The 12,782-nt window shown below is 44.6% G+C and overlaps 2 protein-coding genes across 3 annotated transcripts in view; one reads left to right on the forward strand and one right to left on the reverse strand.

The window, feature by feature from the left end:
- LOC138946094 (inactive pancreatic lipase-related protein 1-like) overlaps positions 1-4,623 on the reverse strand; it is a 10,612-nt gene extending 5,989 nt beyond the window's left edge. Inside the window, exons 1-5 of one of the 2 annotated variants that reach the window (XM_070317603.1) lie at positions 4,549-4,623; positions 2,849-3,259; positions 2,070-2,298; positions 1,317-1,439; positions 905-1,015 (exon numbers count right to left, since the gene is read on the reverse strand). In XM_070317603.1, the coding sequence (XP_070173704.1) occupies positions 905-1,015; positions 1,317-1,439; positions 2,070-2,298; positions 2,849-3,259; positions 4,549-4,602 (928 nt within the window). In that variant the 5' untranslated portion in view covers positions 4,603-4,623. Of the gene's footprint in view, positions 1-904; positions 1,016-1,316; positions 1,440-2,069; positions 2,299-2,848; positions 3,371-4,548 lie in introns of both variants that reach the window. The other variant, XM_070317604.1, reaches the window with a different exon arrangement.
- A 1,163-nt stretch (positions 4,624-5,786) lies between these two features.
- On the forward strand, positions 5,787-12,452 carry LOC138945670 (serine-rich adhesin for platelets-like). The gene is made up of 2 exons (XM_070317160.1): positions 5,787-5,881; positions 7,352-12,452. The coding sequence occupies exon 2, from the start codon at positions 9,637-9,639 to the stop codon at positions 11,191-11,193; it is 1,557 nt and encodes a 518-aa protein (XP_070173261.1). The 5' UTR covers positions 5,787-5,881; positions 7,352-9,636; the 3' UTR covers positions 11,194-12,452.
- Positions 12,453-12,782: the final 330 nt, after the last annotated feature.

Raw genomic sequence — 12,782 nt, forward strand, 5'->3', positions numbered from 1 at the left:
CGTGGGTACAGTTCTAAGCGCTTGTCGAAGAGTTGTCAACACAGGCCTAACAGAGAAAAAAAATAACATCTACAGACGGACATAAACCCTATCACACACTAGCAGACTAGGATAAACAAGAAATTCCTCCGAGGTAGGAAAAACACCCCCGTCAAAGGGAAATAACCTTCTCAGTTGGTGGCAGTGACTGAGTGAGAATGGTTATTTCCCTTTGACCATTAAGATGTCCCTCTATAAGTCCTTGTATAATTTTAATCCACCAATAACTCCCTATAACCGTGTGTTTGAATGGTCCCAATTTTTGTAAGGACCGTCTCAGGAATGTATAGAACCTGTTCACCAAGTTTGGTGACGATCGGTCCGTTCATTCTTGAGATCTATATGCGAACACAAACAAACAAACAAACACATGGACCGAATCCTATACACACCAATAACTCCCTAACCGTGTGTTTGACTGGTCCCAATTTTTGTAAGGACCGTCTCAGGAATGTATAGAACCTGTTCACTCACCAAGTTTGGCGACGATCGGTCCGTTCATTCTAGAGATCTATATGCGAACACAAACAAACAAACACATGGACCGAATCCTATACACACCCCTATACCGGGGGTGTAATAAGGGGGAAATAAATAGAAGGGGGACAGCCAGATTCCAATGTCAGCCATGTCATAAAATAAACAGTTTCTAATGGAGGCCTTCATCAGTAAAGTGAAGCAATCACCTAATCGTCAATCAAAGTTACTAAACAGTTTCTTTGTGTCTGTTTTGTAACGTTCTCAACATCAACCATTGGTCATTATTTTTTATATTAATATGTATGATCGTTAAGCCTGTATCAATTATAACATGAAAGTTTGTCAAGTGAAGAAGCAATGTCTGACAAGATGGCGGCCGACTCACCCCCGACTGCTCCCAGAATTCCAAGCACTGCGCTGTCAGTACATCCGGGCTGATCCACGCCCCCATTGGGGTAGAAATCCACGTGACCAACTGGGTCTTTCAGTCCGTAACCTGTGATGGATTTTCGGCTTAAAGTCATGATTGTGTTTACTTTTTGTAGCTGAGAACGATTAATACATTAATAAGAATAAAACAAGTTACAAGCGCTTAGCTAACAATTTTAGAAAAAGTAATACAAATTTTGCATTCGAATTTTTCTTAATTTTATGCACACACGAAAATCGTTACTTTTTAATCTGAGTTAACTGTCCTTGTGATAAGGATGCAGAACAGTTTGGCATTATATTAAAAAAAAAGTTTAACAAAAATAAGAAAGTATATAAATATAAAAAATATAAAAACTACAACGCACCTTGTAAAAGATTGAAGTCGGCGCCATCAGTGTGGATGACGTCAACGAAGGTAGCGTCAGACTTGTCGATTCGCTTAGAGTCGTCAACTTCCGTCTTGAAGATGGGCTCAGCGGGGTCTAGCGCTGCACGTGTATAAAGTCCATCGTAGAGAGATAATACATTACACATCTTACACTGATAGAATCCAAGAAGCCATTTCGAAAAAGACAAGTTTTCCGACAAATTTGACCTGGAATATTTCGTCTATAATGTGAGTGTGCGCGCGCGTGTGTGCGTGCGTGCGTGTTTGTTTGTGTGTGTGTGTGTGTGTGTTTGTGTGTGTGTACGTGTGTGTGTGTGTGTGTGTGTGTGTGTGTGTGTGTGTTTGTGTGTGTATGTGTGTGTGTGTGTGTGTGCGTGACCTTTATTGTTTAGAATATGGTGTGTGTGTTGTAATTTCTTGCTATTTTTCCATACCGGGATTAAATTAAGATCTTGAAACCAATATCATTTATTAGTCCGCGCAAAAATCTAACATATAAGACACTCTGGCCTGTTCAGTCGCAAAGCAAGTTATGTCGCCGTTCCTGCCTTAAAGAAACGCAGCTAGGACATGAGCCATAACACAACTTCAGTACTACCCTAAGGAAATTTGGACCGGGAGGTGGTGGATGGAGGGGGGGGGGAGGTCGTGTTGGAGCAGAGGGTGTGTTTATATGTCACGATATTAAAATTGAATACAGTTTTGTTTAAACCAATGCCAGCAATCTTACCAGAAATTCTCCCAAGACCGGAACACTTGGACCCAGCGTTGCCCGAGATCTGCGCGCCCAGACTGTGACCGATGAGATGGACCTTGGCCAGATCCACGCCCTCCCGTGTGTGCAGGCTGTTGATGAACTTGGCCAGCTGAGCCGCCACGACAAAGGAGTTGGCCGCGGCTTGGGGGTAGCTGCTTCTCGACCCGTGGCCCCAGTCTGTTACGAAGACGTTGTAGTCACCCTACAGGATTAGAAGACGGTGGTGATGGTGATGGTGATGGTGCCGGTGGTGATCGTTTTTCCTATCCGTAAGGGGGGGGGGGGTGGTTTGAGTGTGTGTTGATAAGGGGGGGGGGGGGCGTGTGTGTGTTTGTAATTATTCTCTGTGTGTGCGTGCGTGTGTGTGAAGGGGGGGGGGGGGGGGGCGTGCGTGCGAGAAGAAAAAGAACGAACTGTTCCGAGAAAGGGTGTACAAACACTTATCTTTATTCAAATTGTTTTTTTGATAGCTCTTTCTGATGACGTAATTTTTGCGTTTACTTAAGCCCATTTTAAATATTTAACCAGGTTCTCTTCGGCTCGATCCGGACTATGGGACTGCATTTCAGCCTGATACCTTACCAAATCATCAAGAACCTGTCATACGAAGGCATGCCCAAAATTGCACTTTGCACTTTTTGTACAAGTAACAGAAACACACATGGCGGACTGTTGAGACAAAGAGAGTAATTTTAGAACACTATTTTTGAATGTAATCGACACACGTGACTGCTTCTGTCCGTCTCACCCACCTTTTTCAGGAGCTCAGTGGCCATTGTGCCCACCCAGCCCGTGGTTCCAGAATCCACGTAGCCATGGACGATGACTTTGGTCTCCTTTGCGGCGCTGAAACCACTCCCGGCTAGAGTGGAATGCCAGGTGTTTGGATCGTCCACGGCTTTCACGACGGCGGCGTAAGAATTGCCTCGGAGTTTGAGCGTGAAAGTGGTCTGAATTTCTGCCGGTTTATACGGTAGGCTGTGTAGTTGACCCGCCGTGGAAAAGCACCCTAAATCCCCGTAGCAGACAGAAGCGCGTCGCACCAGCTCGTGCGCGACAGAGCTCTGAATTACGGCCAGAAGAGCTATAGAAAGTCCGAGGACGAAGTCAGGCCTGAACGTCGCCATGTAGGTCCCAAAACAAGTCGGTCTGTGGTGCCGTATCTGAACGAACAAAATGCAGTTCTGAGCCTCCGCGGTCCACCAGTGAAGCCTTGTTGCAGCAGCAACCTTATCAAAGGTTGACCAACACTGTGTCAGGCTGGTCGCACTCTACTGGAAAACATATCCGTTACGTTTTGGCAAAAGGGGGGGAGGAGGAGGAGGATTGCCCAGCTGACCACTTCGTCAATTATAGATTAAAAGAATAGGCGCTTTATTGTCTTCTTGTCTCTTCGTCTTGGAAAACGAGTATTCTCGTTCATCTTGGAAAACGAGTATTCTCGTTCATCTTGGAAAACGAGTATTCTCATTCATCTTGGAAAACGAGTATTCTCATTCATCTTGGAAAACGAGTATTCTCATTCATCTTGGAAAACGAGTATTCTCGTTCATCTTGGAAAACGAGTATTCTCGTTCATCTTGGAAAACGAGTAATGAACAGAAGGAAATAACAGACAATGGAGTAGACGTCTTCATAGACGTCAATAGACAGCATACACACTGACAGAAGTAGACGTCTTCATAGACGTCAATAGACAGCATACACACTAACAGAAGTAGACGTCTTCATAGACGTCAATAGACAGCATACAGACTGACAGAAGTAGACGTCATCATAGACGTCAATAGACAGCATACAGACTGACAGAAGTAGACGTCATCATAGACGTCAATAGACAGCATACAGACTGACAGAAGTAGACGTCATCATAGACGTCAATAGACAGCATACAGACTGACAGAAGTAGACGTCATCATAGACGTCAATAGACAGCATACAGACTGACAGAAGTAGACATCTTCATAGACGTCAAAAGACAGCATACAGACTGACAGAAGTAGACATCTTCACAGACATCAACAGACAGCATACAGACTGACAGAAGTAGACGTCTTCATAGGCGTCAATAGACAGCATACACACTGACAGAAGAATTGGTGCACTGGTTAGAGTCCTTGTCTCTCACGCAGACAGGGAAAGTTTGATCCGCACTGACTCAAGGCATGCGCAAATAGGCCTACTGACCTTTTTCAAGCGTTCTTAACAATAATAATAATAATAATAATAATAATAATAATAATAATAATAATAATAATAATAATATTAATAATGAACACCTATTAATCGCCCCTTCTCGCAAGAGCTCACGGCGATGTACAATAGCAAAAACGAACACACACACACACACACACTCACAAACACACAAACACAAATACACACACACACACACACAACACACACACACACACACACACACACACACACACACACACACACACACACAACCAACCTCTGTCTTCTCTAAAGCAAGAGTCAGATGGACAGACGGCCAGCTAATGACCATCACAAGTACCGCCTCCACCAATCCTATCAAATGAACGCCAAAACTGACTTTTCACCCTGCAAAGTCTACCCGTTAACCTACTGGTTCTCTCTCTCTCTCTCTCTCTCTCTCTCTCTCTCTCTCTCTCTCTCTCTCTCTCTCTCTCTCTCTCTCTCTCTCTCTCTCTTTCGTTGTTGCTTTCTTTATATATTTCAAGACATGTGTAAAGTGCCTGTTAAAGTGTCTTTATTGTCAGGTGGTCAGGGCAGCCGGTTCTGGTCAATAATAGAACTGAAGAACAAAGCCATGAAAAGCCATGCATACAGTCAACATTGTACCTATCTGTCATCTTGGGAAAATTCCTGTCTTGCCGAAAAGATAAGAAACAGTGACAGTACAGGGAAGATAAGGGTGTTCAGAGGTTATGACTCCGAGTTGACTTCTCTCACGTTCGCTCAAGTCTATTGTTCGTGTTGACCAGATTTGTGTCATAATCTGTCTTATTTCTTGACCAGGACAGGAGGAGTTCTGTTTGACCTGTTTCTGAAATATAGTGGACGCACACAAAACGTATGTTTTGCTGTCCACACTCACAGGAGCGTGTAGTCCACACTAATACACACCTACTAACATAAAAACCGACATACGGACGGACGGACACACACATACACGAGCGCGCGCACGCCCACTGGATTGCTATTCGTGAGCGAGAGCCAAGATAAGATAAGATAAGATAAGAGAAGAGAAGAGAAAACAAGACAAATCTTTATTTTCCGAGGGTGATAGAATAAGCATTCAAACTGTTTATTTGCATCCAGCCCTCGACTAAAATAGGGAAAGGTATTAATTGTTGAGACATTAACAGTATTAACAAATAACCAACGTAATTTAATATTGATGAACTAAAATATTGTTTTCTTAAAAAGAGAGAGAGAGAGAGAGAGAGAGAGAGAGAGAGAGAGAGAGAGAGAGAGAGAGAGAGAGAGAGAGAGAGAGAGAGAGAGAGAGACAGAGAGAGAGAGACAGAGAGAGAGAGAGAGAGAGAGAGAGAGAGAGAGAGAGAGAGAGAGAGAGAGAGAGAGAGAGAGTTCCTAGTCTCGACCAGTCCCGACTGATTGTCACCGAGACTGGGCAAGTTCTTGCCGTCCGGCAGAATCTGTAGACTTCTGCAAAAATTAAAATTATGACGTCATCAGTACAAAACCATACTTTTCGTCATCACGCTACGTCAAAGGAATACTTTGACATTCCATCTTTATTTTCCATCATGGCTACTACTTTTGACTTTGGCTGAATTGGGGTACGTAATTCTGCAATATTCTTCTTTGCATAATGCAATAGCGAATTGCAAGTACTTATCAGACCCGACAGCAATCCAGTCTCAAGTGCCATCAACAAAAGACAATTGCTAGCCAACGTTCACTCACACGATCTGTTAGTTGTTGCCAATGTGTGTATGCTATTTCCATTTTGACGACAGAAATGATCCTTTCATAATTGTTTTCCTCCAGAGAGTAAATTCCAACTCCTGGCATAAGCTAAAGATTACCCCTTGATTGGGTCTTAATTGCCTTTAAGCAGTGTGAACATTCTGAAACAACAATGAAAACTCTAATGTTTTTATGAAACTTCGCTTTGAGTTTGATATCTATGCATTAGGCCTAAAAAAAAAATAGGTGTGGTTACGGTAACCCGACCTACCCTATTTTTAGGGGCCGATCCTATAACTTTTTATTACATTTGTAAAAAAAACAATCAGTGCAAAAAACGCAATGAAAGCGAAAGCGCCCGTGTCGCACACTTATTTCCCTGTCAAGTAGGTTTAATTTGTACACATTAGAAAAAAAAGTTAAAAAAAGAAAAAAAGTGATTGCCTACCTACCTACCCTATTTTTTTTGGCTATGTTACCGTAACCACACCTATTTTTTTTTTGGCCTTATGATTATCAATATATACCTGTCTTGATCCCACTCCTTGTGAATAGTTGGTTGATACCAGTGTTGGATTTGAATACGTTAACAGAACAAGTTCCACCAAAAACAAAACTAAAGGGAAAAGGATGTGTTGTTTACCATCGCACTAGCAAATGGTCAACATATGTGCATGATGATTTGCATGGCGACTTTGTGGTTTCTATCTTTCCTCTTTTTCTTCATGTCAATAGTCTTGGAATTGTTTGTTTAGTTCTTTTAGGTAACTGCATAAAAAGAGACAGACACCCCTTTTTTTTTCTTTTTTTTTTTAACGAATCGTATCTGTAGTCTGCCAACATGTGCACAATTCGCAGCTTAAAATATGCAGTACGTCCTTTCTGGAGGTGATACCCGACAACAACTAGCAGTATAATTCAGTTCCCACTGGATCACTCGTTACTCATTAGGCCACGAAAACAATGAATGTTTCCGTTTCCCCGAACGACCCTATTTTTTGCTCCCGATCCTAGAACTTTTTTTTACCCTTCAAAAAAATGTGATCAAAACTGAAAAACTCGATTTTGCAGGAAAGTTACTCTTCTTCGACGTCCAGGTAACACAGCGAGCACGATCATAGTTCCGGCCAATAAAAAGCCACATGTGCCTGTGTCAATAAAAAATAAGATTATTCCAAAAAATTAATTCACCTACCGAGTGTTACTTTTTTGGCCTTGACATCGAAAACGAACATCTGTGGTGTTTTTTTTTTATTTTTATTTTTTTTTTAAGGGGGGGGGGGGATTTCTGTGTGTGCGTGGCCTTATTGGAACCGGCATTTTTGTATTTCTCATTGCAGGTCACCAGCTGGCAGAGTGGACATGACTTGGGTATGAGTGACACACCCACCTCGTGCACCCACTCAGATCACAAGTCAGCGTGACATGCAACCATCTCAAATGTATGATATGACGCAAGCAGCCCTACAGCTGAAGTGACGTCAGTGAAGAAGGCAAGCAGTTCGACACTCGTCTCGTCGAACCGGGTCTGCTAATAAAACATCGCAGACTATACTTCAAGAAAGTGGCCATTGGCAATTCAACGTCATCGTAGCAATTGTATCAGTTACGTACGACTGAAATATTTGCTATTTTATAAACGATCCTACTAGTGGGGTGACGTCACGAAGAAGAAAGAACAAAAATCTGCCCTTCCTATCGAGGTGGTGGGTGTTAAGACATCACCAATTTGTCCTAGAAACGAGTGCAGAGGGGTTTCAACATCTTTGCTGCGGACAAGACAACCCTAGAAACGAGTGCAGAGGGGTTTCAACATCTTTGCTGCGAACAAGAGAACCCTAAACACTAGTGCTCAGGGGTTTCAACATCTTTGCTGGGGACAAGACAACCCTAGAAACTAGCGCAGAGGGGTTTCAACATCTTTGATGGGGACAAGAGAACCCTAGAAAATAGTGCACAGGGGTTTCAACATCTTTGCTGCGGACAAGACAACCCTAGAAACTAGTGCAGAGGGGTTTCAACATCTTTGCTGGGGACAAGACAATCCTAGAAACTAGCGCAGAGGGGTTTCAACATATTTGCTGCGGACAAGACAATCCTAGAAACTAGCGCAGAGAGGTTTCAACATCTTTGCTGCGGACAAGAGAACCCTTGAAACCGTAGTAGTGCGGAGGGGGTTCAACATCTTTGCTGGGGACAAGACAACCCTAGAAACTAGTGCGGAGGGGTTTCAATATCTTCGCTGCGGACAAGACAACCCTAGAAACTGCGGACAAGAGAACCCTAGAATATTTTGCAATAGTTTCGTCACATGGATTGCACCACTTTCCTCGTATTTATCTACTAATAGAACATCACGAACTGGTTCAGTAACTTGTACCACGACGCCTCAGTATTATTTTTTCTTAATCTAAACAGAAGTTCTTACTCATTTCGAGTAAATCTGCTGATGAAAAATAAGTTCGAAACTAATGGTAGGTAACATCATCCGCTACCAAATAGTCCACCAAATGTAACTTAATCATAGTGTGCAATTGAGGCGTCGTGTGTGATCCTGTTAACTTCTCTGTACTATTGTGGTACTGTACTGTACAAGCACTTTATACTTGCACTAATTCCAGCTATCACTGCGTACCGCCCTCGCAGAAGATATTTGTGTACCAGCGTGATCACGCAACATACCGTTCTTTATCTGCAGAAACCAGTACAAGATCGTGACGAACTTTCACGTCCGAATTTTGTATGAGAGCTCGTTTTACTCTAGCGGTACAGACGTACTTTGTTCTAAGAGAAACGGACGTAGGGTTCAGGACGTCTGCGGCGTGTTTACTGTCATTGTAAGGTCTTTTATACTACAACACTGTTTTTATTCTCATCTCTCTGTGTACAAAGCTACTCGGTTGCTGTTTTTTTATGAAGAGCTTAATTTTACCCCGTGATTTTGGATAAAGTTTATCCCAATTTGAGTGCAATTGCACAGTAACTTGCTAGTTTTTGCTCCCATTTATTTGTCTTTTTGTATCTGTTTGACTCTAACGAAGCACAAGTTTTGCATAAAGTTTTTCTGTTACCATTTTTAGCTCAGATGATTTTGGAATTGAGATTCACGGTAACATTTAAGGGACGCACGTCCGTGATCCTGACTGTGATAATAATGTAGTGCTCTTTGTTCGAGGGTGTCTTTGCACACTAACATGCTAATAGTTGAATTCATCTGACAGGTGAAAGTTAACAAGACACAAAGTCTTAAAGTAACACCGTATTTATATCCTTCAAAACAGCATCAGAACCATGTAGTATGACGATTCGTTCCAGGTGGTTATACTTCACTCAGAAGAGCAGGCATTGTCGCGAGTTCCTCTTGAGGGCTGGCGTGAGTGGAGCCTGTAAAGATGTCCTGGCTGATCTGAATCCAAAATATTAACGACTCTCAGTCTCCCGTCGTCGTCTTCCTCTTTAAAGGTTTCAAGGTTTTGTCCTAGTCCTCCTCATTCTCTTCTCGAAGCCGTTGAAGCGTACTCCAGGGGTCTGCCGTCTTGCACGATCGCTGCCCCGAGACTGTCTTTCCTGTTATCCACTTGAATCACGAGCTCTTTTTCTACCACCTCAGGGGCTTTATCACTCGATGGCGTTACTACGAAGCTTGAAAACCACTCTGACTAACCTTCAGTTTATCTTCAGGAAGAGGCGACGTAGCTCCTCCTCCTCCATCGCAGGAGGCCAAGACGGCAGCGAGAACAACCCGAGCGGCCAGGGACAAAGCCAGGACGTATCTACGCCTCAGAGTCACCGGCGCAGACAGTCCTCTGATGTGGACCATCAGCGTCAATCTCCTCCGGCTTCTTCCAGGCCGAGTCGTAGGAAGGAGAGAGATAGGGAGGCTCAAGTTCGCAAACGATCCAGAAAAAGAAAGAACAACGAGGACCAGAGAGCCATCGAAGAGTATGGCAAGAGCACGGACGACGAAGATCCTGTGCGTGTGAGTGCTGAAAGGCAAAAGCCGTGTCGTTATCGTAGCGCAAGCAGAGAACGGAATGGAGTGCAAAACAAGAGTCGTTACTACAACTCCAGCTCTGATGCCCCGGACACCGATTCTGAGGAGGAGGACCTGGGAGTCTCTCTGTGTCAGTGTCCCAGTCATTCGCCTTTCGGAACCAGCCACCATCTCCACGAGCAGAGCCACGTTTTAGCGGAAGAGTTCTACGGGGATAGAGACGGGACCATAGTCTCCAGCGACCTTAATCAAGAACACAACACGGTCGGCATCCCCTCCACCTCCCAGCAAACGGAGGGAGAAAGCGCAGGAGTCAGTAACGAAGCTAACCGCCTCTCGGAGGAATGCAAAGCCCAAGATTCAACAAGCCCGACAATCAATCCTAGTTACGGCACTGCCACAGTCCAGAGAACCACGGATACAGGCAGCGGCACCGTCAGTAGTAGCCGAGACCAGGATACCCGCAAAGACCTTAGCCGTAGTTTGACCGCAGGCTGTAACACGGACGTCGGTCACTCCATTGTGGACACGGACCTCAGCGTGGACCCTGCACGCAGCACGGACACTGGCGGCCGCAGCAGCTGCAGTCTGGAGGAGCAGATGGAGGACCTTGTGAACAAGCTCCAGACCCGCGGGGCTCTGAACACCACCAGGCGCAGATCCAGATCCAGAAGCCGCAGATCCAGAGCCCGTCAGGCTGGGAACGAGAGGAGTGGAGGAGGAGTAGACCTCAACAACACTACTAGCCTGGTTCGCTCGTTCCCCTTGAGGGAGACTGACAGCGATGACAGCAACACGGAGTCTCACACCAGCCTGTGCAACTTCCAGACCCCTTTCCTCAGCTTTGCCCAGCAGACCACGCCCCCTCGCTCCAACGACCAATCAAACTCCTCCTTCTACAGCGCCACGGAGGCGAGCAGCAATCGCGCCACGCCCCAGACCTCGGCCACCAATCACGGAGAAGAGGGAGACCTAGAGGATGAGGAGGAGGAGGAAGAGGAGGGGGAGCTCGTGGAGAGAGAACAGCTGGTGGATGGGGATGCTACGCACAGCAACGGGGGCGGGAATGTTGACTCTCTGGATTCCACACTTGAGCAGGCACAGGAGCTGGCGTCCTACGGCCCTGAGGACTTCGTGCTCGACCTCTTGCTCGCCATGTGCAGGGGAACTTGGTCTGACATTCTCTGACCGCACATATCAGTCCCTTCGTTCGCCATCTTCAGAGATGCCTAGTATTCAGTAATCTGTGAATACTTGCGTAAAGGTCAATCTAACATTCTCTGACCACACATCAGGCCCTTCGTTCGTCATCTTCAGAGATACCTGGTATTGTAAGACTACTCGCGTAAAGGTCAAGCTAACATTCAGTGGCTAGATGCCTTGACTTAATTCCTGTGACCATGTACTATTTTGCAGGCCATATGCCCGGGCACTTATAGTCTGGCATTCTCTGACTGCACATGTCAGATCTTTCGTTCGCCTTCCTCAGAGATGCCTGGTAATTGCATGACTTCTCGCCTAAAGCTCAAGCTAACAAGTATAACATTCAGTGGCCAGATGCCTAGACCTAATTTCTGAGACCATGTACGTATTTTGCAGGCCATATGCCCGGGTTTGATCCGTGACCATGTACGTGCAGGTCTTGCATTCTATGTGTACACGTGTAAAAAGTCTGGTATTTTGTGACCGCGTTTCCATGTAAAGGTCTGACATTCTGTCAGAGTACACATGTAAAAGGTCTGGCATTTTGTGAGTACACGTGTATAAGGTCTGCCATTTTCTGAGTACTGTACACGTGTAAAAGATCTGGCATTTTATGAGTACACATGTAAAAGATCTGGCATTTTTTGAGTACACGTGTAAAAGGCCGGGCATTTTATGAGTACACGTGTAAAGGTCTGGCATTCTATGACCACATCTGAAAAGGTCTGATATTCTTGACCGCTTGTGTAAAGATTTTGCTGTCTATGACCAAGCCTGCACACACACACACACACACACACACAGATTTGCGTCATATACAGAAGCCTGCCAATGCATCATTTTCGTTGCAGCGAGAAAACTGGTCTCTTGCCCTTCACACTGGGTGTGACTTGAGGGAGTGGAGAAACTAGACTGACCACCTATCAACAAAGTTTGCTTAAGTGTGCTATTCTAAGCAGTGTGTGAACTGCCTCGTTCTATCTTGCATTAGAGCTATACGTACATCTGCTACTGGATATTCACAAAGCACTTGTCTGTAGAGCTAGCTTTGTACAATTCCGTAAACTGTTTTGGAACTTTTCGTCTGAACTGTGTGATGCAGATAAATATTGGTCAGTCTCACTCCGGGTTTGCGGTAGCTTGATGTGTGTGTGTGTGTGTCGTGTATGTATGTGCCCATATGAATATATTGTGAACTACGAAATACCAGATAGGTTCATGTGAATAAAGGTCTCACAATCTGCTGAAGTTTTGACAGACAACTTTGAGATGTGTGAGTGTGTGTGTGTGTGTGTGTGTGTGTGTACCCACGCATGTGCGCTTTACAAATGTAAGTACTTGGGAAGTATTCTGCACTCATTCTACAGCAATAAAAGGAGCCTGCAAAAACTTAGTTTCTTCCAATTTATTCACAATTCACCAGTATCACAACATGAATGAGACTGATATCAGTAGAAACTCACCATCATGTTTAACGCTTTAACAACTTTCTCCCCCTCACTCCGTTCGTGAAAGAGACTTTTTGAAAAGTCTGTCGTCTTAATACACTGTAGGTTTACGATATTCTCTCCCTC

The sequence above is a fragment of the Littorina saxatilis genome, linkage group LG13 (assembly GCF_037325665.1).
Source record: "Littorina saxatilis isolate snail1 linkage group LG13, US_GU_Lsax_2.0, whole genome shotgun sequence".
Lineage (NCBI taxonomy): Eukaryota > Metazoa > Mollusca > Gastropoda > Littorinimorpha > Littorinidae > Littorina > Littorina saxatilis.